General features: G+C 45.8%; 2 protein-coding genes and 1 long non-coding RNA gene across 3 annotated transcripts; all 3 read left to right on the top strand.

Annotated features, from left to right (window-relative positions):
* Positions 1-8646: 8646 nt before the first annotated feature.
* LOC145802959 (uncharacterized) lies at positions 8647-11330 on the top strand. The gene is made up of 3 exons (XR_014344846.1): positions 8647-9282; positions 9535-9905; positions 10790-11330. It is a non-coding gene; the product is annotated as an uncharacterized LOC145802959 (long non-coding RNA).
* An 818-nt stretch (positions 11331-12148) lies between these two features.
* Positions 12149-14564, top strand: LOC114287166 (uncharacterized). Its single transcript, XM_082895942.1, has 3 exons — positions 12149-12773; positions 12862-13444; positions 13554-14564. Exons 1-3 carry the CDS (start codon positions 12183-12185, stop codon positions 14525-14527), a joined length of 2148 nt encoding a protein of 715 aa, XP_082752068.1. The 5' UTR covers positions 12149-12182; the 3' UTR covers positions 14528-14564.
* A 9267-nt stretch (positions 14565-23831) lies between these two features.
* Positions 23832-24281, top strand: LOC145802799 (uncharacterized). Its single transcript, XM_082895592.1, has one exon. It carries the CDS (start codon positions 23832-23834, stop codon positions 24279-24281), a length of 450 nt encoding a protein of 149 aa, XP_082751718.1.
* The last annotated feature ends 16 nt before the right edge of the window (positions 24282-24297 follow it).

Here is a 24297-nt window from a genome sequence, read left to right as displayed (position 1 = left end):
CCCTTTCGATAAAAATGTTTTATCTAGGACAATGCAATGAAATGACAAAATTTTTGTTGTTTGGATATTTTCGCATTGTTTTCTCATTCTACTTGATAAAATATTTATTTCGAATGATACAATGGAAAGAACAATCATATGCACATGTTTATAAAAGCTGAAATATTGATGGGATAAAACATACACCATAGAGAAAACCAGCTTCTTCATAACGAAAGGGAAATACAACTTTTTAGACAAAGTAAGAAAGTGAAAATGAATTTCAACATAGATGAGTCCAACTATGGGTAGTAATGCTTGATAACCTTTGCATTGAGCGGGCCAGTTCGGAAGCCGTCTTCAACCCTTACAAGTTTGTAGTACCCGCTTGAGCTCGCCCGAACCACCTTGTAGGGCCCTTCCCATTTTGGAGAAAACTTGGGCAAAGGCTGTCCTCGCATAATTGGGTCTACAATCTTCCATACTAGATCACCTTCTTCAAACTTCCTTGGTATCACAGTCTGGTTATAGGCTCGGGCGATGGATTCATGATACCTTTCCATGACTTTTGCAGCTCTGTCATGCTTTTCCTCTAATGCTTCCAATCTGGTGGTTCGAGGCTCCAATACCATCCCCGAGGCGAGAGCCATTCGAGCAGATGGCGTTTCCAACTCTATAGGTAACACTGCCTCGGACCCATACACAAGGGAGTAAGGAGCTGCTTGAGTTGGCTTTCTCTTCGAAGTGCGATACGCCCATAGGGCTACTATCAACTGTTCGGACCAAGTCCCCCCAAACTCATCCATCATCTTGCTCAGAATCCTTATCAGTGTCTTGTTTGTGGCTTCCGCTTGCCCGTTCCCTTTTGGATAGTAGGGTGTGGATTTGTGATGCTTCACTTGGTAAGTCTCTAGGAGGCTCTTCACATATTTGTTTATGAAGGGAGTGCCGTTATCCGAGAGGATGGTGTTTGGTACTCCAAATCGGCAAATGATATTCTCCTTGATGAAGTTCGCGACTGCAGGCCCCGTAGCGTTCTTCAGAGGAATTGCTTCGACCCACTTTGTACTCAATTCTGTGGCTGCGAGAATCCACTTGTACCCCTTAGAAGATGTGGAGATGGGCCCTATCAGATCAAAAGCCCATGTATGGAACGGCCATGGCGTTCGGATACTATGCAGGTCTACAGCTGGAGCATGGATCAAATTTCCGTGTTTCTGACAAGTCTGGCACCTCTTCACGTGATGGGATGCATCTGACTCCATGGTCGGCCAGTAATACCCAAGGTGTATAAGTTGCTCGAACAGCCGAGCCCCTCCTTGATGTTCAATCTCGTGGGCTCTTCCGAGGACTAGATCTGACTCCTCCTTGGAGAGACATCTCAGGGGAGTGCCCTCAATACTTCTTCTATACAGCTTGTCCTGATCAAGAAAGTACCGCCTCGCTCTCCTCTTGAGGTGTGCAATGTCCCTCGGGCTCTCAGGTAGTGTTCCCTCTTTGAGATAGTCAATGTAGACTTGCCTCCAGTCAGGGGTATCAATTTCAAAGCAACTCTCATCCTCCCGGATGTATGACTGACACTTGGGGCATTCCCTCTGTAATTGATTTGAGTCCTTCTCCATCTCGGGCCAATAATAACCTTGTCTTTGGATTCTTCTATACAGACTGATATCCCCATCCCCGCAAGACTTTTCATGGATCTGTTGTAGTCGGAAGCTTGCTTCTTGTTGGCCAATACACCGGGCTAGGAATCCGGTACCTCCTCGGAAGTAAAGTTCACCTTGAATAATTGTGAATTGGGCAAGCTTGGCCATAGTCAGTTTTCCAACTTTGCTTCTGAGTTGCTCGAGGACTTCTCCTCTCCAGTCCTCCGGAAGGCCTTTGTCTTCGGGTATTATTGAAGGTTCTGTTCTTTTCTTGATAACAATTGTTGCCTCTTCCTCTGGAATGTCAACTCTTGCCCCTAATGTTGCGAGGGCATCTGAAAACTTGTTGTCGGAGCGAGGCACATGCTCTATTTCGACCTTCTGAAATTTGTCAAGAAGCCTTTGGACCGTTGTTCGATATGTGGCCAAGGCAGGCTCCTTTAAGACGAACTGTCCTGAAACTTGCTTCACTATCAGCTTTGAGTCCCCCCGGATCCGAATCTTCTTGATACTGTGCTTCTCAGCTGCTATCAAGCCTAAAATAAGAGCCTCATACTCGGCTTCGTTATTCGAACAATGGAAATCCAGTTTATAAGACAAATATAACTTTTCCCCACTTTTGCTTGTAAGGACTATCCCGGTTCCTCCCTTCCCTCCGGCTGCTGCTCCGTCAAAGCTCAATGTCCAGAAGCTTTCCTCGGAAGCCATAGCTGCGTGCACCTCTCCTCTTAATTCTTCATTCACTGGTTCATAGTCACCACTTGGAAATTGGGCAAGGAGATCAGCTAAGGCTTGGCTTTTGATCGCCTTGGGGGCTATACATGTGATCTCGAATTCACCCAATGCTAACAACCATCTTGCCACCTTCCCGGTTAGAGCAGGCTTGCTGAGGAGGTATCGGATTGGATCACTTTTAGTAACAATCTGAATCTGATGTGCTAGGAAGTAATGTCTGAGCTTTTGGGCAGTGAATACCAAAGCTAAACAATGTCTCTCTACTGGAGTATATCGGACTTCTGCTCCTCGAATCTTCCGACTGATGTAATACACCGGGCGTTCTACTCCATCTACATCTTGGACCAATAATGCCCCTATGGATTTGGGGGTTGAAGTTAGGTACAACATTAGAGGCACCCCGGGCTGCGGGGCTATCATGGTCTGAGGCGAGGTCAAGGCCGCCTTGATTCTCCCAAAGGCCTTTTGGTGCTCTTGGTTCCACTCGAACTTGGCATCTCCTTTTAACAAAGAGCCGAAAGGCGCAGAGATCTCTGCCAGTGCTGGGATAAACCTCCGAATATAAGACACCTTCCCGAGGAACTTCTTTAACTCCTTCTGAGAATGCGGGGGAGGCATTGCTCTGATAGATTTGACCTTGTCTTCATCTGCCTCGATACCATGCCTATGTACAAGAAACCCGAGGAACTTCCCGGCCGTCACCCCGAAAGCACATTTGAGAGGATTCATCCTCATTTTGAATTTCTGGCACCTCTTGAATACCTTCTCAAGGTCTCGGAGATGGTCTTCTTCTTTCTTGGATTTCACCACTAGATCATCAACATAATCTTCCATCTCATGATGGATCATGTCATGAAAGATTGCAGTCATAGCCCTTTGGTAAGTTGCACCGGCATTCTTGAGTCCGAAAGGCATGACTGTATAGAAGAAGTTTCCGAGAGGTGTTCTAAAAGCAGTCTTTTCTGCGTCCTCTTCAGCCATCTTAATCTGATTGTATCCACTGAATCCATCCATGAATGAGAACATCTGGTGTCCCGAGGTAGTATCCACGAGGGTGTCGATGTGAGGAAGAGGGAATTCATCCTTCGGGCAAGATTTGTTCAAATCTCGAAAGTCTACACATACTCTGATTTGGCCATTCTTCTTCTTTACTGGCACGATGTTTGCTAACCACGTGGGGTACTGTATTGGCCGGATGAAACCAGCCTGTTGAAGTTTTTCAATCTCCTCCTTAATCTTCTCTTCGAGATCTGGATGATATTTTCGAGCAGCTTGCTTAATTGGCTTGGAGTTTGGGAACACATCAAGATAGTGAGAGACTAGGTCAGGATCTAGTCCGGGCATTTCCTTATATGACCAAGCAAACACATCTGAGTATCGGCTTATCAACTTTAACAACTGTTCTCGCTTTTCTGGGCTAAGGCTCGAACTTACGAATACCGGCCTCGGTGCATCTCGTCCATCACTCAGATCTATTTCGATAAGTTGTTCAGGCTGAGGCTTCGGCCCATCTTGCATACATTCTGGAGCCACTTCAGGCTTTATTACTATATCATTGTCAGGAGGCTCTTCTTTTGACTCGGAGTCGGTGACTGAAGAAACCGACTCCCCGCACCTTCATAAATAATACACCATCTTGCCTCCTTCTCGAACTTTCATCACCTTCCGAGGAATAGGCGGACTTTCTGGTCTAGACATCGCCCGCTTACTTGATCCTGTCATCGGCTCCTTGTCATCTTTGATATCCTCCCAACGAGGAATTTTGACCCCTCGAGGCTTAGAGGTGGTGGGAACTTCTTCGACAGCCAGTTCGGTGAAGTAGATGGCATCAGAATAATGAGCTTCATGGATCTCGAACGGCCTTTCTGTAGCCTGAATTGTCACCGTCTTCTTTCCCCATTTAGCCTTAACACACTGATGATAACTTGATGGTACAGCCCCATATCTATGCATCCAGGTCCTCCCTAGAATGATGTGATAATTTGCCTCAGAATCGATAATATGGAACTTGGTGGCCGAGCGAATCTCTCCAACGGCTAAATCAACTGTTACGCATCCGATAGTAATTCTCCTTTCTCCACCGAAGCCAGTGATGACTATCGGCTGCTTCACAATGCGTTCTTCAGAGATTCCGGCTTTTTCTAGAGTAGCGCGAGTCATAATGTTGATAGAGGCTCCACTATCTAGAAAGGCCCTTTTGAACTCAACCCCGTTAATAAAAACAGTAACATAAAGCGGGCGATTGTGAGAAAAAGGATACTTTCGATCAGCCTCGGAGAAAGTAATGGCACTAGATTGCTCTTTTGCCTTCCTCGGGATAGACCCCTCAGTCGACATGCATTCCTCATGGTGTGCCTCGGCTATATTAATGATAGACTTGGTGATTTCCGTTCTTGCCTCCCTGGAAAGTCCAAGCTGGTCAAAGAACTGCTTGAACTTTACACAGTCTTGCAGGGTTTTGGCATAGTGATCCGGATCTTTTTCCACTCTTGGAGGCTCGTAGTTAACCATCTCCTCGGTCTCCTCAAAATAAGATGCCACATAAACATGGTGTCCTCCTCTTCCATAGTATTCTTCTCCTCCTTCTGGATCAAAGGGATCTTCGCCATGAGTCATAAATGTTCTGCCCTCTGGATCGAGAGCACTTCCATAGTAAACTTGCTCACCCTCTGGCTCGAGGATGTCGTCCAGATAACAGTCATCGTCATCGAGATTAGCGATACCCTCGATCATTGGGCCTTCATAAGCTATCATAGCAACATTCTTGCCCTTGTCTCGGTGTTGAGGATACGGTTGTTCTCGGATGTCTTGAGTCCCTCGCTTTTTGGACCTCAATTCGTCTGCCTCGACTTTATCTCTGAAGATTTTCCTGAGAGTCCAACACTTCTCTGTCGGATGTTTCAATGTACGATGGTAGACACAAAATTCAGGGCTCTCACGGTCCTTTTTTGATGGCATTTCTTCAACATAAGGCAATTTTAGCTCTCCGTCAGCCACCCATTCCTTAACTAGAGCTTTCACTTCCTCGATTCCACATGGATAAGAAACATTCCCCTTTTCACCATTATATTGCTTTCTTTTCTGGCCCCTATGACCTCCTCCTTGTGAATTTCGGGTATCCGGGGCAGAGGCAGCAGCGACGATAGGTCCACGAGATGACTTGAAACTAGTCTTGTAACTGGCTTTAAATCCGGACTCCTGAGCCTGAGGGATGCTAATGTTCCGAGCTGCTTCTATTAATGCGAGAAGGTGGGTAGCTTGTGGTTAACTAGAAACATTTTATACCTGCTCAATGCCCCTTCTAGACAAATTTGAACCAGATAACTCTCCTCAACTGCTTCATGACAATCCACGGCCTTGTCCTGAAACCTTTTGACGTAGTCAAGGATGTCTTCACTTTCTTGTTGCTTCTCTTTACACAATGTAAGTGTGGTCACCTTCTCCGCCACTTGAAAGAACTTGGAGTGGAATTTGTTAACCATTTCCTCCCAACTTCGGACAGAGTTTGGGGCCAAATTAACATACCAACTATATGCTCGGTCAGTGAGGGACTTAGAGAATTCTCTCAGTCGGAGGACGTGGTTTGAACCATGAATACCTAGAGTCTCGATGAATCGCACAACATGTTCTCGGGCATTTCCTTGTTTGCCGTCGAACTTGATGAACTTCGGCACTGTATACCCCTCAGGGTATGGATAGCTCAGCATCTCAATGGGGTAAGGCGGCTTGACGTCTGGATCAGGCAAAGAGGGTAAGGTCCTCTTGCCCCGTTCGAGATCGAACATGGCCTGCACATCGGCGAGAGTAAAAAACTGTTGAGGGAGAGAGTTTGATGGTGGTATTCCCGGGACTTGGCTTATGTACCCGAAGACTGAGCTAGGGGCGTCTTGGCCATTCTGGTGCTGCGAATTCATCATTGGTGAGGACATTTGACGATACTGGCCATCAGCGCCTATAGACAAGCCAGTTGGTGATGGGATATTGAATTGAGGCCCGTAAAGTCCACCGTACGGCGCCGCTATACCGGGTTGTGCTTGCAGATTTGTTGTCGGCACCAAAGGAGGCCCGCTTGGTGCTTGGGTAACATTTACTGGTGGCGTGACAAGATTAGGTACGGGCAGAGCTCCCTTTTGCGCCATCACGCTCCTTATGTTTTCCTGGACACCAACAGTCGCCGAAGCACCATTCATTACACTAGAAACTCCCCTAGTCACCATTGGATCTTGGCTTGGCACGCCATGGAGCCCGGGCATAGGCAAACTGCCGCCGCCTACTGTGGTTTGAGCATGTGTTACTGTGGCCGTGTTGCCATGAGCCATAGGCTGATTGGGGCTTACTTCTCCTTGGATTTGATTTTGCGCTCCGGCGGGAATAACTCCACCACCAGTTTGATTTCCGTTTGGCGCCGGTGCAAAGTTAGAACTCATCACCAACATGGTGTGAGTGAGATTCTGAAGAGTGGTAAGAATCTCCTGCTGAGTATTTTGAAGTCCTTGAATGGCTTCAAGCAAAAGTGGTTGATCTGGAGCCGTGGTTCTGTCATCACCACCATTAGAGGATCCTTGTTGGTGAACTTCATCTTCTCCTGCCATCCTTGTTGGAGTTGTGTGGATTCCAGATCTCGTTGAGACCATTAACCAATCCGCCTCCCCAGTGGAGTCGCCAAAATGTAGGAGAGGGTTCAAGAAAGGAGTTGGAAAATTCGAAGATCTTCGAAGATCCTTGAAGAACAATTTCGAATTCTCTAGAATATGATGAGAGGCTTAGATTCTTCAATAATCTCAACTTAGGAACACAACAACAAAGGAGATGATGGAGATAAGAGATTGGGTGAAGAAGAAGGCAAAATGGCTAGAGAATAGAATAATGGCAAGGCTCTCCCATGGATCTCCCACTTTCACTCTCAAGGTTGATAATGGAGAAGGGAAATTAGTTCTTTCCCAAGAGTTAAAAATCTCCAAAATCCATCCCTTGTAAAGCTATGGGTGGGTGCTATTTATAGGCACCTCATGATGTAGGATGGAGCCCATGTGCAAGGCACATGGGGGATATTCTCTCTAACCACCTTGTCCGAGGAGGTGACCTCTCCGAGGAGGTGACTTCTCCGAGGATGAGAAAACCCCGAAGAGGAGATCACTCCCTCGGCGAACCCTTCTTCTTAGCCACACCTAACCAATGATCCCCAATCATCCCAAAGGGTCAGGGGTAGTCCCAGAGGACGTCCTGCCGCAAAATATTGCCGAGTCTCATGGACCCCCCGGGGTCGTGCCACCTCGACCCGGGTATAGGCTAGTTTAACCGAAGAGTGAATTTGTCTCCACTCACCGTCCTCGGGATCGGGTCCTTTGTTCGAACTCCATTACGCCCATGGTTCTGGTGCGTAGATCCCGGAAAGCTCCGAGCCCGCAAGTGTTCTGGGACTCATTAACGGAGCGACTTCTAGATTGCGTCTGAATCCGTTCGAAGCCAAGTATTTCGGACCTCTAGGCTCGTGGATCCGAACCCTTTCGAGTCCGAGTGCCTCGGATCTCTAGGCTTGCCTAATACCCTTTCGAGTCCGGGCCTGAGTAAGTCTCTAGGTTCGTGGATCCGAACCCTTTCGAGGCTTAGAGCCATTTAGCCCGTTTGATGGTGATAAATCTGGTCCCGCCAGTCTTGGACTTGCGATAAATTTGGGCCCACTAATCTTGGGCTATTGGGCCTAAATAATTTAGTGGGCTCAAATTAGCCCCTCTTACATTTGCCCCTTGCGTGTATGAGAAATTTTAAATTTCTCAGACATGCATACTGTCATTTCTTCGACCCTGCTTCGCGTCACGTTTTCCAAAAAAAAAAAACATGTTGTCACGACAGAGCCTATGGATAAAGTTGATGACGCACTTCAATTTACAAAAAAAATTGACAAGCAAAAAAATTTTTTTTTTTGTACTTTTTTTTTTTTGAAAAAAGTATATATATAAATTTTTATTCTAACCAAAGGATTATAAAACATTTTTTGTACAAGATTCATGGACATTTTTTTTTTTCGGTTGTTTGGCAAACATGGCATACACATATTTAGAATATTCAAGAATAATGCTCCCCTTTTTTTTTCTATTTAAAGAAAGGCCCGAAAACCCTAAATCTCACAAAATTTTTTGCGCAGCCGCCGCACCATTTCTCAGCCTATTCTCTCTCTAGATTGAGAGACCATCTTTCTTCTTCAACAAAACAAAACCTTCTTTTCCAACGAAGCTCCGAGGCTGCTACACCAAAAGCTACTGTTGGTTGCTCACAAGACCAACCCAGCTTGCTGCCATTCCGAGTACCACCGTCGTCGTCACCGAAGACCCACACCTCCTTGCACACCGTCGGTGGCCACAAACCTTCCTCAACTAACCAGCACCGACGCCGACGCCGCTGCTTGCTCCAGTGCCAACCACACACGTGAGAGTTAAGGCTGGACAGAGTTTTAATTACCAACGAGAATGTTGATGCATGATTCTGTTGCTACACAGGTTCATGAAGTTAAGGCTGGACAGAGTTTTAACAGAAAGCTATGAAGCCGACAGTCTGGAAGATGCGTTGGCATCAAATCCTGTCAAGCTAGAGTTTGAGAAGCCAGAAAACTGGGTGGCACCGTATCCAAAGTACGAGTCTGGCTGGTGGGAGCCCTTCTTGCCTCCAGGATCTCAAAAGCCGAAACCATGATTTTTCCTCCTTCTTCGTGGCCGCCTTTTGACCAGCAAGATTTTCCAGCATGTGACTTGAAGTTTACAACGCTATGCATAAAGCTTTGAGTGTGCTGCTATGCTTCATAATCAAAGTTCTGTTTAGAATATATGCCTTGCTTTGTCAGAAGTGGCTTCTGGCTTGGTTCATGTTCTTAATAGATAACCTCGAGGCTGGCATCCAGCGCTTCCTCCCAGATTTTAGTAGAAAAGTAAGCTGGAATGCAAATTGTTGTGTGTTTGGTTCTTAGGATGGTTAACTTATTTATAGACCACTGTGCATAATCGTTGAGAGATTTTAGGCACCATTTTCCATACTGTTCTGCTTTAGTTAGAATCACGTGCTATTGAATCTTGAACCTGTGCCGATAATTTTGAACCTGTGCCGATAATTTTGACAATAATTTTGACATACATACAGGTTTGATGTTGAATAATTAGTTATTGTCTTGTCGATCTTGTAGATGCTCGGAAGATAAATAGTGGATGCCCGATGCTTTGCCTTCGTCTTCGGCTGTTCAACGCGAACCACACGTCGCCCACTCAACGCGATGTGTGGTTTTGCCTAACACCATCCAGCTCGTTAGTCTCACAGCCCGGCGCTATTTTTCGGAGTTTGAATCTCGGTTTTTGCATACTCACTGGTTCCAGTTCCGATCACTGTTGACTTCGACGGTTCCAACGCACACCACACACGTTCGCCCTCTCAACGCAACGTGTGTGGTCCTGCCAAGCCTAGCCCAGTCTTGTTGATTACAGTCTGTAAAGCCTCTCTGATTTCAGCTTAAATTTCCAGTATCGACTTCGGACTTCACCTCTCTAACTGCCCAAATTTGTAAGTATGACATTCGACCCCCTCTTCCGAATATAAATATATATAAATATATTTTTGTGGCAATGTAGAGGGCTCAAGCAATCTGATGAAAATAAAAATAAAATAAATAAATAAATAAAAACTGAATCTGAATATGGACTCAATTTTTGTGGCAATCCCAATGATATTTTTTTTTTTTTTTTTTTTTTTTAGCTCAAACACCGTGATTTTGGCCATATGGAAACATGCACTAGCACTTGAAACCTTATTGAGGTGCCTGGCTTGAACATAATTTGTTGAACTTTATCACCGAGGAAAGGTCGAATATAACTTGTTGACTAGTATTTGAGCTCCATTTTTGACATGGAGAGAGAAAATCCTGGGCTTATGAATATGGACTTTGGAAAGGACATTTTTGTAATTTGCATAATGATCCATTGAATCTTACTACTGATGAGCAATGTAATATGCTTCGGATCTCGGGCCTGAAATTTGCTATTGAACTTCACTCTGTCCAAATTTTGAGCCTCGTATAAATTGGACCTCTAACATGGAACATAGTGACTTTGAGAAATTGACCCAATTGAACTTCATCACAAAACGACCTATGATATTGCACCTCTTATCGATGATGAAAACCGAAAATCTGTATGTTGTTGATACACATATCGGTACTGTAATTTGTTGAGCTTGAGGAACACCCGAGAAAAAGAATTGTTGATGACTTCCGGGGTTGAACCTGGACTCTTGGTGTAAAAAAAATTCCTCGTAGAATTTGTTGAATTCATGGACTCTTAGAGAAACGAATAGTTGATGTCGAAATTTCATTCGAATGTGTTGCTTTAATTCCAATATTCTAAATTTTAATACGGTCAACTCCTTACTATTTATACCTGTTATTTCAGCCATATGTCTTCTCAAAAGAAACCCGTAGCTCCGGGGTCATCAGAACCGGCTCTCATGAAAGAGAGGGATGTACCTCCGGCATCTGAGTGGAGGAAATCTCCTTATTTTGGTCGGAAAGACCCCTTCTGGCGGGCGGCTACCTCCACCACTTCTCTTCTATCTCCGAAGGGGGCTCCATTATGTCTCACTGAGGACACTGACTCTGGACATGAGGCCCTCATTTCTCCTTCCTCGATGCTACGCTTTCGGATTGAGCGGGGGGACTTTCCATACTGTTATCCTCAGTTCAAGGCCTTCTCAAACCCCCCTTTTGGTTGGCAGGAGTGGGTCGATGATGTCCTCTCGGACAAAAGCTTCTGTCAGCGGCTTCAAGAGGCCCGACTATTGATCCCGGTGAAAATATCTAGATCTCTATCCATCCGTCGCAACAATGCTAGCCTGGAAGCCATGGCTCTTCGGTGGAGCACTGAGACACACACCTTTATACTTGGCCAGCACGAGATAGGGCCCACCCTCGAGGATGTGTTCATGTTGCTGCGTCTGGAAGTGACTGGCCCTGATGCCTTCGATCCTGAGCAAACACCCCCTGAAGATGATTCTTTGATCCAATCTCTGAAACTAAATCTTCAAACTTGTGGTCGGTGGAGTTCCGTTTTCGATGGTTCAACGAGGAGGACTAGTCAAGTAAGGACGGACCGTGCCTCCTATACTGCATGGATCCGCCACTTCTTCAAGGATCTTCAGCCCTTGGCCAGAGATGCTGACCCTGACTCTCGGGAGTATGAGGCCGGTCCGATGTATGGCTCCAGGCTCTATTTCTTGGGATTTCTGGCTTGCTTCCTTTCATTCTTCATTCTTCCGAGCACACCTCCGGATTCCCTCAATCCTTTCGTCTTCCCCTTGGCAGTCAGGCTCTTCAGAGGAGATCGGATCCCTTTGGCTCCCCTATTTCTTGGGAATCTCTATTATCGGCTGGATCTGCTACATCGAGATATGGTTCGCTCCGTGGGTCGATATGAGCCTGTCTCCTTCATTCACAGCCAGTTCCTGCTTTGTTTCTTCTTCGAGAGGTTCCCAAAATTTGCCCCTGCTCCGACTGTATTCGAGGCAGAGGTTCTTCGGGAGATAGTGGATAAAGATGGCATCCCCGTGCTCGATACTGATGGGTCTCGGACATTTGAGAAAGCGAAGTCTTGCCAGCCGTTGATTACACGTTGGTCACGTACTATTTCCACCTTATCCTTGAATACTCTGGTGGATGATCCCCGACGCTTTGTGGCACGGCCGTATGTATGCCCACCTGTGGGTGTGGCCACACCGCTTATCTATCATGGTTCCTTCTGCTCGGCTTCCTTTCCTTTGCCGAAGAACATCCCTGCACCCTTTGTTGATATGCTGATTATGATCCGTCCGAGTTCATTACCGGTATGGCATGAGGAAGGCGTTGATAGTGCCGTTTATAGGCCTGACCGCGTAGCATATCAATTCGGGTTTGATCAATGTGTCCCGGGGCCAGCACCTCCTTTATTATCATTTTCAGCGAGCTACGGGCGCTTCAGTCGCGGGCTTGTACACACCGTGCTTCCCATATCCGGCTCTTTGACGATGCCGGGCTTGAGTCGAGTAGGGGGTTTCACCTCCTCTTTCAGGCGGTATTGGCAGAAGAATATCGATGCGTTTATTGCATTTGTCCAGAGCAGACCGACCGTATGTTTGCCTCCGCCGATTTATAAGAAGGATTCTTCTCTTCGGCTACCCGAGAGCCGAAAATCTGACCACATGTACGAGAGTTTCTTCACCTCATCTGCTCCAACTGACCCTTCTGCTCGGGCATCTGCTTCTAGCTTGGCGATTACTTCTCCGGAGCCAGTCCCTTTGAATAAGGCCTCTGGTCCTCGGACGACCCGCCTTAAGAAGATGGCTCACAAGAGGACTTCTGATGCCAGTCCTTCCACTCCTCGCCTTTCCAAAAGGCTTCATGAGGTACCCGAAATTTTTGATTTGAAGCTACTTTCCTTTTTTGCGACTATACCTTCTAAAATGAAAACTTTTATTTGCCCATGTTGTGTAGGATCCTGCGGTTGTTGACGTTCTCAGTACCGTGGCTCCTGGCCGTGCTGCCTCCCCCAGGCCGGACTCAGACTTGGACGACACCCTCCCTTTGTCTGCAAGACTTGTGAAGATGCGCACCTCTCGTATAGCAGTTATAGATGATGACGATGATGAGGCTGAGTCCTCCGACCATTTTTGTGACCTTATTCCACGCATGCGTCGTCACTGCCCTACTGTAGCTGAGGAGGAGCGCTATCTTGGTGACGAGGTTATTGGGGCTCACCGTTCTGATGTTGAGATTACTGGAGGGACTGATGCCACAGAAATTGATACCGTAGGCCATGCTTCTAGAAGCAATGTAGAGACGAGGTGCGCCTCTGGGAATGGTGTGGAGGTGGATGTGCTAGAAATCTCTGAGACTCGCTCTGGCACTTATGGTGATTCTCATCCTCCGGCCCTCCTTCCTTCTTCAGGGATGACTGCTACTGTTCAAGCTTCGTCAGACATTGAGATCGATCAGGTGGTCTCTACACGACCAAGTGACTTTGTTGATGCTAGGAGTCCTTCAGTTGCCCCTGCTTTGCATATTGATTCTCCCTCTGGTAATCTTTCTTTCTGAAGTTTGTCATTTACTTATATCTGTGAGAAATCTTTACTTAAATGACTTTCCTGTTCCCTACCTCTAATAAGGCCTTCTTATCTTTTCTTCAGTGTTAGCTGCTAACGGGGTCTTGCCTTCACCTACCTCAGACTCTGCTCCAGTGTTAGCTGCTACCGGGGTCCTGCCTTCACCTGCCTCGGACTCTGCTCCAGTGTTAGCTGCTACCGGGGTCCTGCCTTCACCTGCCTCGGACTCTGCTCCAGTGTTAGCTGCTACCGGGGTCCTGCCTTCACCTGCCTCGGGCTCTTCTCCGACTCTCTTTGTAACTCCTCACGGTTCTCCTTCTCAAGGGGGGACACCTGCCTTTGAGACGACTGCCAGAGGTTCTTCATCGCCAGTGCCTTCGAATATTTTGGATCTGAATCTTAGTGATTTCCACATTGATAGTGATGCTTTTGGTCTTTCCCCTTATCGTTCGGCATTCTCAGGCTCGGGACCTCTGCCGGGAGTTACCCCTCCGGGTGGTTCATCTAACCCGATAGACATTGGGGAGATTCCTGAGACTAGCAGCTTTCCGACCCCAATTCCTCCTTCAGCTTCTGGCAAAGTATCATTTCTCCATTATTGGGTAGCTCCTGAGTTTGCTTCAGTTCTACAGCTTGTGCATTCAAGTTACCCGGAGACCTTTGCTTCATTTGCTTGCCAGTGTCCACTCATTCAGACTGCTCTTCTCGAGTCTTTTGCCACTATCTTATATAGCTTGGACAGGCAACGGTTGTGTGACCTTAATGGGAAAGTAGTCGAGATGGCGTATCAGGGGATCTCTGACATGGAGCGTCACCAAGTGGACTTATCATGGCTTCGGAAGCGCCTGGATATAGCTTCGAACGCCAGTCATCAGCTGGAACTTATGTCTGTGCTTGCCTCTTATCGCACCTCTATAGATGAGATAAAGGCAACTCTTCGTGAACTTGAGTCGGGTTATGCTCGGGCCTTGGAGACTTTAGAGGCACACTCTACTGTTTGTCCTCCAGATGTAGATGTGACGGGCAGCTTCTTCGAGGGTGTCTTTAGGAAAGATTGAGTTTTTTTTTTTTTTTTTTATATCATTACTTTCTTGCCCCTTTCGATAAAAATGTTTTATCTAGGACAATGCAATGAAATGACAAAATTTTTGTTGTTTGGATATTTTCGCATTGTTTTCTCATTCTACTTGATAAAATATTTATTTCGAATGATACAATGGAAAGAACAATCATATGCACATGTTTATAAAAGCTGAAATATTGATGGGATAAAACATACACCATAGAGAAAACCAGCTTCTTCATAACGAAAGGGAAATACAACTTTTTAGACAAAGTAAGAAAGTGAAAATGAATTTCAACATAGATGAGTCCAACTATGGGTAGTAATGCTTGATAACCTTTGCATTGAGCGGGCCAGTTCGGAAGCCGTCTTCAACCCTTACAAGTTTGTAGTACCCGCTTGAGCTCGCCCGAACCACCTTGTAGGGCCCTTCCCATTTTGGAGAAAACTTGGGCAAAGGCTGTCCTCGCATAATTGGGTCTACAATCTTCCATACTAGATCACCTTCTTCAAACTTCCTTGGTATCACAGTCTGGTTATAGGCTCGGGCGATGGATTCATGATACCTTTCCATGACTTTTGCAGCTCTGTCATGCTTTTCCTCTAATGCTTCCAATCTGGTGGTTCGAGGCTCCAATACCATCCCCGAGGCGAGAGCCATTCGAGCAGATGGCGTTTCCAACTCTATAGGTAACACTGCCTCGGACCCATACACAAGGGAGTAAGGAGCTGCTTGAGTTGGCTTTCTCTTCGAAGTGCGATACGCCCATAGGGCTACTATCAACTGTTCGGACCAAGTCCCCCCAAACTCATCCATCATCTTGCTCAGAATCCTTATCAGTGTCTTGTTTGTGGCTTCCGCTTGCCCGTTCCCTTTTGGATAGTAGGGTGTGGATTTGTGATGCTTCACTTGGTAAGTCTCTAGGAGGCTCTTCACATATTTGTTTATGAAGGGAGTGCCGTTATCCGAGAGGATGGTGTTTGGTACTCCAAATCGGCAAATGATATTCTCCTTGATGAAGTTCGCGACTGCAGGCCCCGTAGCGTTCTTCAGAGGAATTGCTTCGACCCACTTTGTACTCAATTCTGTGGCTGCGAGAATCCACTTGTACCCCTTAGAAGATGTGGAGATGGGCCCTATCAGATCAAAAGCCCATGTATGGAACGGCCATGGCGTTCGGATACTATGCAGGTCTACAGCTGGAGCATGGATCAAATTTCCGTGTTTCTGACAAGTCTGGCACCTCTTCACGTGATGGGATGCATCTGACTCCATGGTCGGCCAGTAATACCCAAGGTGTATAAGTTGCTCGAACAGCCGAGCCCCTCCTTGATGTTCAATCTCGTGGGCTCTTCCGAGGACTAGATCTGACTCCTCCTTGGAGAGACATCTCAGGGGAGTGCCCTCAATACTTCTTCTATACAGCTTGTCCTGATCAAGAAAGTACCGCCTCGCTCTCCTCTTGAGGTGTGCAATGTCCCTCGGGCTCTCAGGTAGTGTTCCCTCTTTGAGATAGTCAATGTAGACTTGCCTCCAGTCAGGGGTATCAATTTCAAAGCAACTCTCATCCTCCCGGATGTATGACTGACACTTGGGGCATTCCCTCTGTAATTGATTTGAGTCCTTCTCCATCTCGGGCCAATAATAACCTTGTCTTTGGATTCTTCTATACAGACTGATATCCCCATCCCCGCAAGACTTTTCATGGATCTGTTGTAGTCGGAAGCTTGCTTCTTGTTGGCCAATACACCGGGCTAGGAATCCGGTACCTCCTCGGAAGTAAAGTTCACCTTGAATAATTGTGAATTGGGCAAGCTTGGCCATAGTCAGTTTTCCAACTTTGCTTCTGAGTTGCTCGAGGACTTCTCCTCTCCAGTCCTCCGGAAGGCCTTTGTCTTCGGGTATTATTGAAGGTTCTGTTCTTTTCTTGATAACAATTGTTGCCTCTTCCTCTGGAATGTCAACTCTTGCCCCTAATGTTGCGAGGGCATCTGAAAACTTGTTGTCGGAGCGAGGCACATGCTCTATTTCGACCTTCTGAAATTTGTCAAGAAGCCTTTGGACCGTTGTTCGATATGTGGCCAAGGCAGGCTCCTTTAAGACGAACTGTCCTGAAACTTGCTTCACTATCAGCTTTGAGTCCCCCCGGATCCGAATCTTCTTGATACTGTGCTTCTCAGCTGCTATCAAGCCTAAAATAAGAGCCTCATACTCGGCTTCGTTATTCGAACAATGGAAATCCAGTTTATAAGACAAATATAACTTTTCCCCACTTTTGCTTGTAAGGACTATCCCGGTTCCTCCCTTCCCTCCGGCTGCTGCTCCGTCAAAGCTCAATGTCCAGAAGCTTTCCTCGGAAGCCATAGCTGCGTGCACCTCTCCTCTTAATTCTTCATTCACTGGTTCATAGTCACCACTTGGAAATTGGGCAAGGAGATCAGCTAAGGCTTGGCTTTTGATCGCCTTGGGGGCTATACATGTGATCTCGAATTCACCCAATGCTAACAACCATCTTGCCACCTTCCCGGTTAGAGCAGGCTTGCTGAGGAGGTATCGGATTGGATCACTTTTAGTAACAATCTGAATCTGATGTGCTAGGAAGTAATGTCTGAGCTTTTGGGCAGTGAATACCAAAGCTAAACAATGTCTCTCTACTGGAGTATATCGGACTTCTGCTCCTCGAATCTTCCGACTGATGTAATACACCGGGCGTTCTACTCCATCTACATCTTGGACCAATAATGCCCCTATGGATTTGGGGGTTGAAGTTAGGTACAACATTAGAGGCACCCCGGGCTGCGGGGCTATCATGGTCTGAGGCGAGGTCAAGGCCGCCTTGATTCTCCCAAAGGCCTTTTGGTGCTCTTGGTTCCACTCGAACTTGGCATCTCCTTTTAACAAAGAGCCGAAAGGCGCAGAGATCTCTGCCAGTGCTGGGATAAACCTCCGAATATAAGACACCTTCCCGAGGAACTTCTTTAACTCCTTCTGAGAATGCGGGGGAGGCATTGCTCTGATAGATTTGACCTTGTCTTCATCTGCCTCGATACCATGCCTATGTACAAGAAACCCGAGGAACTTCCCGGCCGTCACCCCGAAAGCACATTTGAGAGGATTCATCCTCATTTTGAATTTCTGGCACCTCTTGAATACCTTCTCAAGGTCTCGGAGATGGTCTTCTTCTTTCTTGGATTTCACCACTAGATCATCAACATAATCTTCCATCTCATGATGGATCATGTCATGAAAGATTGCAGTCATAGCCCTTTGGTAAGTTGCACCGGCATTCTTGAGTCCGAAAGGCATGACTGTATAGAAGAAGTTTCCGAGAGGTGTTCTAAAAGCAGTCTTTTCTGCGTCCTCTTCAGCCATCTTAATCTGATTGTATCCACTGAATCCATCCATGAATGAGAACATCTGGTGTCCCGAGGTAGTATCCACGAGGGTGTCGATGTGAGGAAGAGGGAATTCATCCTTCGGGCAAGATTTGTTCAAATCTCGAAAGTCTACACATACTCTGATTTGGCCATTCTTCTTCTTTACTGGCACGATGTTTGCTAACCACGTGGGGTACTGTATTGGCCGGATGAAACCAGCCTGTTGAAGTTTTTCAATCTCCTCCTTAATCTTCTCTTCGAGATCTGGATGATATTTTCGAGCAGCTTGCTTAATTGGCTTGGAGTTTGGGAACACATCAAGATAGTGAGAGACTAGGTCAGGATCTAGTCCGGGCATTTCCTTATATGACCAAGCAAACACATCTGAGTATCGGCTTATCAACTTTAACAACTGTTCTCGCTTTTCTGGGCTAAGGCTCGAACTTACGAATACCGGCCTCGGTGCATCTCGTCCATCACTCAGATCTATTTCGATAAGTTGTTCAGGCTGAGGCTTCGGCCCATCTTGCATACATTCTGGAGCCACTTCAGGCTTTATTACTATATCATTGTCAGGAGGCTCTTCTTTTGACTCGGAGTCGGTGACTGAAGAAACCGACTCCCCGCACCTTCATAAATAATACACCATCTTGCCTCCTTCTCGAACTTTCATCACCTTCCGAGGAATAGGCGGACTTTCTGGTCTAGACATCGCCCGCTTACTTGATCCTGTCATCGGCTCCTTGTCATCTTTGATATCCTCCCAACGAGGAATTTTGACCCCTCGAGGCTTAGAGGTGGTGGGAACTTCTTCGACAGCCAGTTCGGTGAAGTAGATGGCATCAGAATAATGAGCTTCATGGATCTCGAACGGCCTTTCTGTAGCCTGAATTGTCACCGTCTTCTTTCCCCATTTAGCCTTAACACACTGATGATAACTTGATGGTACAGCCCCATATCTATGCATCCAGGTCCTCCCTAGAATGATGTGATAATTTGCCTCAGAATCGATAATATGGAACTTGGTGGCCGAGCGAATCTCTCCAACGGCTAAATCAACTGTTACGCATCCGATAGTAATTCTCCTTTCTCCACCGAAGCCAGTGATGACTATCGGCTGCTTCACAATGCGTTCTTCAGAGATTCCGGCTTTTTCTAGAGTAGCGCGAGTCATAATGTTGATAGAGGCTCCACTATCTAGAAAGGCCCTTTTGAACTCAACCCCGTTAATAAAAACAGTAACATAAAGCGGGCGATTGTGAGAAAAAGGATACTTTCGATCAGCCTCGGAGAAAGTAATGGCACTAGATTGCTCTTTTGCCTTCCTCGGGATAGACCCCTCAGTCGACATGCATTCCTCATGGTGTGCCTCGGCTATATTAATGATAGACTTGGTGATTTCCGTTCTTGCCTCCCTGGAAAGTCCAAGCTGGTCAAAGAACTGCTTGAACTTTACACAGTCTTGCAGGGTTTTGGCATAGTGATCCGGATCTTTTTCCACTCTTGGAGGCTCGTAGTTAACCATCTCCTCGGTCTCCTCAAAATAAGATGCCACATAAACATGGTGTCCTCCTCTTCCATAGTATTCTTCTCCTCCTTCTGGATCAAAGGGATCTTCGCCATGAGTCATAAATGTTCTGCCCTCTGGATCGAGAGCACTTCCATAGTAAACTTGCTCACCCTCTGGCTCGAGGATGTCGTCCAGATAACAGTCATCGTCATCGAGATTAGCGATACCCTCGATCATTGGGCCTTCATAAGCTATCATAGCAACATTCTTGCCCTTGTCTCGGTGTTGAGGATACGGTTGTTCTCGGATGTCTTGAGTCCCTCGCTTTTTGGACCTCAATTCGTCTGCCTCGACTTTATCTCTGAAGATTTTCCTGAGAGTCCAACACTTCTCTGTCGGATGTTTCAATGTACGATGGTAGACACAAAATTCAGGGCTCTCACGGTCCTTTTTTGATGGCATTTCTTCAACATAAGGCAATTTTAGCTCTCCGTCAGCCACCCATTCCTTAACTAGAGCTTTCACTTCCTCGATTCCACATGGATAAGAAACATTCCCCTTTTCACCATTATATTGCTTTCTTTTCTGGCCCCTATGACCTCCTCCTTGTGAATTTCGGGTATCCGGGGCAGAGGCAGCAGCGACGATAGGTCCACGAGATGACTTGAAACTAGTCTTGTAACTGGCTTTAAATCCGGACTCCTGAGCCTGAGGGATGCTAATGTTCCGAGCTGCTTCTATTAATGCGAGAAGGTGGGTAGCTTGTGGTTAACTAGAAACATTTTATACCTGCTCAATGCCCCTTCTAGACAAATTTGAACCAGATAACTCTCCTCAACTGCTTCATGACAATCCACGGCCTTGTCCTGAAACCTTTTGACGTAGTCAAGGATGTCTTCACTTTCTTGTTGCTTCTCTTTACACAATGTAAGTGTGGTCACCTTCTCCGCCACTTGAAAGAACTTGGAGTGGAATTTGTTAACCATTTCCTCCCAACTTCGGACAGAGTTTGGGGCCAAATTAACATACCAACTATATGCTCGGTCAGTGAGGGACTTAGAGAATTCTCTCAGTCGGAGGACGTGGTTTGAACCATGAATACCTAGAGTCTCGATGAATCGCACAACATGTTCTCGGGCATTTCCTTGTTTGCCGTCGAACTTGATGAACTTCGGCACTGTATACCCCTCAGGGTATGGATAGCTCAGCATCTCAATGGGGTAAGGCGGCTTGACGTCTGGATCAGGCAAAGAGGGTAAGGTCCTCTTGCCCCGTTCGAGATCGAACATGGCCTGCACATCGGCGAGAGTAAGAAACTGTTGAGGGAGAGAGTTTGATGGTGGTATTCCCGGGACTTGGCTTATGTACCCGAAGACTGAGCTAGGGGCGTCTTGGCCATTCTGGTGCTGCGAATTCATCATTGGTGAGGACATTTGACGATACTGGCCATCAGCGCCTATAGACAAGCCAGTTGGTGATGGGATATTGAATTGAGGCCCGTAAAGTCCACCGTACGGCGCCGCTATACCGGGTTGTGCTTGCAGATTTGTTGTCGGCACCAAAGGAGGCCCGCTTGGTGCTTGGGTAACATTTACTGGTGGCGTGACAAGATTAGGTACGGGCAGAGCTCCCTTTTGCGCCATCACGCTCCTTATGTTTTCCTGGACACCAACAGTCGCCGAAGCACCATTCATTACACTAGAAACTCCCCTAGTCACCATTGGATCTTGGCTTGGCACGCCATGGAGCCCGGGCATAGGCAAACTGCCGCCGCCTACTGTGGTTTGAGCATGTGTTACTGTGGCCGTGTTGCCATGAGCCATAGGCTGATTGGGGCTTACTTCTCCTTGGATTTGATTTTGCGCTCCGGCGGGAATAACTCCACCACCAGTTTGATTTCCGTTTGGCGCCGGTGCAAAGTTAGAACTCATCACCAACATGGTGTGAGTGAGATTCTGAAGAGTGGTAAGAATCTCCTGCTGAGTATTTTGAAGTCCTTGAATGGCTTCAAGCAAAAGTGGTTGATCTGGAGCCGTGGTTCTGTCATCACCACCATTAGAGGATCCTTGTTGGTGAACTTCATCTTCTCCTGCCATCCTTGTTGGAGTTGTGTGGATTCCAGATCTCGTTGTGACCATTAACCAATCCGCCTCCCCAGTGGAGTCGCCAAAATGTAGGAGAGGGTTCAAGAAAGGAGTTGGAAAATTCGAAGATCTTCGAAGATCCTTGAAGAACAATTTCGAATTCTCTAGAATATGATGAGAGGCTTAGATTCTTCAATAATCTCAACTTAGGAACACGACAACAAAGGAGATGATGGAGATAAGAGATTGGGTGAAGAAGAAGGCAAAATGGCTAGAGAATAGAATAATGGCAAGGCTCTCCCATGGATCTCCCACTTTCACTCTCAAGGTTGATAATGGAGAAGGGAAATTAGTTCTTTCCCAAGAGTTAAAAATCTCCAAAATCCATCCCTTGTAAAGCTATGGGTGGGTGCTATTTATAGGCACCTCATGATGTAGGATGGAGCCCATGTGCAAGGCACATGGGGGATATTCTCTCTAACCACCTTGTCCGAGGAGGTGACCTCTCCGAGGAGGTGACTTCTCCGAGGATGAGAAAACCCCGAAGAGGAGATCACTCCCTCGGCGAACCCTTCTTCTTAGCCACACCTAACCAATGATCCCCAATCATCCCAAAGGGTCAGGGGTAGTCCCAGAGGACGTCCTGCCGCAAAATATTGCCGAGTCTCATGGACCCCCCGGGGTCGTGCCACCTCGACCCGGGTATAGGCTAGTTTAACCGAAGAGTGAATTTGTCTCCACTCACCGTCCTCGGGATCGGGTCCTTTGTTCGAACTCCATTACGCCCATGGTTCTGGTGCGTAGATCCCGGAAAGCTCCGAGCCCGCAAGTGTTCTGGGACTCATTAACGGAGCGACTTCTAGATTGCGTCTGAATCCGTTCGAAGCCAAGTATTTCGGACCTCTAGGCTCGTGGATCCGAACTCTTTCGAGTCCGAGTGCCTCGGATCTCTAGGCTTGCCTAATACCCTTTCGAGTCCGGGCCTGAGTAAGTCTCTAGGTTCGTGGATCCGAACCCTTTCGAGGCTTAGAGCCATTTAGCCCGTTTGATGGTGATAAATCTGGTCCCGCCAGTCTTGGACTTGCGATAAATTTGGGCCCACTAATCTTGGGCTATTGGGCCTAAATAATTTAGTGGGCTCAAATTAGCCCCTCTTACAATGATTAAACAAACATTTGATACAAATCTAGTTCAACCAAATAGTCTGGGGACAATATATCTTAGCATTAATGGTTCGATAGATTACAGGGCCGGCCCTGCCTATAGGCAGGTAAGGCACAAGCCTTAGGCCCCAAATTTTGGCCCAAAAATAGGGCCCCCAAATTTAAAAATTTGTTATAAGTTCAATTTTTTTTTTTTTTTAAGATCAATTTAAAGGGTCCCAAATGTTTTATTAGGCCCATGTATAATTTAGCCCATATTTATTTATAAATGTGTTTGGCCCATATTTATTAAAATAAAAATATATAAATAAAAAAAAAAAAAAACAAAAACTGAAAATGTGTTTGGGCCCAATCCAAAATTTATGTGGTGTGGGACAGTGAAAACAACTTTGGAGGCTTTAAAGGGCCCCAAAACTGAAAATATATTTAAAGGGGCCCAAAATGTGTTTGGCCCAACCCAACCCAAACCATACATACAAATATAATACACAATAGCATAGGCATAGCAGTGAATAAGTGATGAAACGAAGTGGAGTGGCTTTTCAATCTCTGTTTAACAAATCAAAATGAAGTGAATCACTCTCTCTTGAAGGCAAGCAGACGCAGATGAAAGCATAGACTCATTCTTCCTCATTCACACACTCCTCCTCCCGGCGATTCACATTCACTCTATGTCACAGACTCTCTCTCATGTAAGTCCTTTATCTCACTATCAGATTTTATTAAATAAAGTTGCCCTAATTTTTTTTTTTTTTTTTATATTCTTTCTCTACCAATTAGTGGAATAATAAATTTGTCATAATTTTCTTATTACCTTCTTTATCCATTAGATTTTAGTGGAATAAATAATTTTGCCCTAATTTTTTTTTTATATTCTTTCTCTACCAATTAGTGGAATAATAAATTTGCCATAATTTTTTTATTACCTTCTTTATCCATTAGATTTTAGTGGAATAAATAATTTAGCCCTAATTTTTTTACCTAGGTATTTATCAGTTTTAATTGAATAATTTGTTTGCCCTAATTTTGTTTCATTAAATTATTTTTTATAATTTATTTGCCATCAGATCAGTGGATTGTGATTTGTGGATTTAAGTGTTTGTGATTTGTGGATTGATTTGAAGTGTTTGTGATTTGTGGATTGAAGTGTTTGTGATTATAGCCATGTTTCCTAGGAAGTATAGTTCTGGAAATGAAAAGAGAAAGAAGAGGATGAAACTAGAACAATTAATTCAATCTCAATCGGGAGCACTTGATAAATATTTTGGTACCAAGAAACAAGTAGATATTTTGGGTTCAAATGACAATGATGATGAAGATTTGGTAATTGAAGAGCCTACTCATTGTGTGAGTAATAATGAGCATGATGATTTGGTGATTGAACAACCTAGTGAACATATGAATGAGAATGAGAATGAGAATGAAGATTTGGGGAATGTAGAATCTAATGAAAGTGAAGATGTGAATGTTGAATGTGGACCTCTAAACATTTATGACCCTAGTAACTGGGACAAGATTGATCAAAATTTAAGGGATTTACTAGTTGAAAGAGGTCCCATAAGAGGTAATGGTGTGAATTTTCCCCTAGATGACAAAGATAGGCATTTTTCGTGAAAGGCGTGTCATTCGT

Source organism: Camellia sinensis, chromosome 11 (assembly GCF_055761805.1).
Source record: "Camellia sinensis isolate YWXY chromosome 11, ASM5576180v1, whole genome shotgun sequence".
Classification (NCBI taxonomy): domain Eukaryota; kingdom Viridiplantae; phylum Streptophyta; class Magnoliopsida; order Ericales; family Theaceae; genus Camellia; species Camellia sinensis.
The sequence above is the reverse complement of the archived record's forward strand: the minus strand, read 5'-3'. Positions and strand labels throughout refer to the sequence as shown.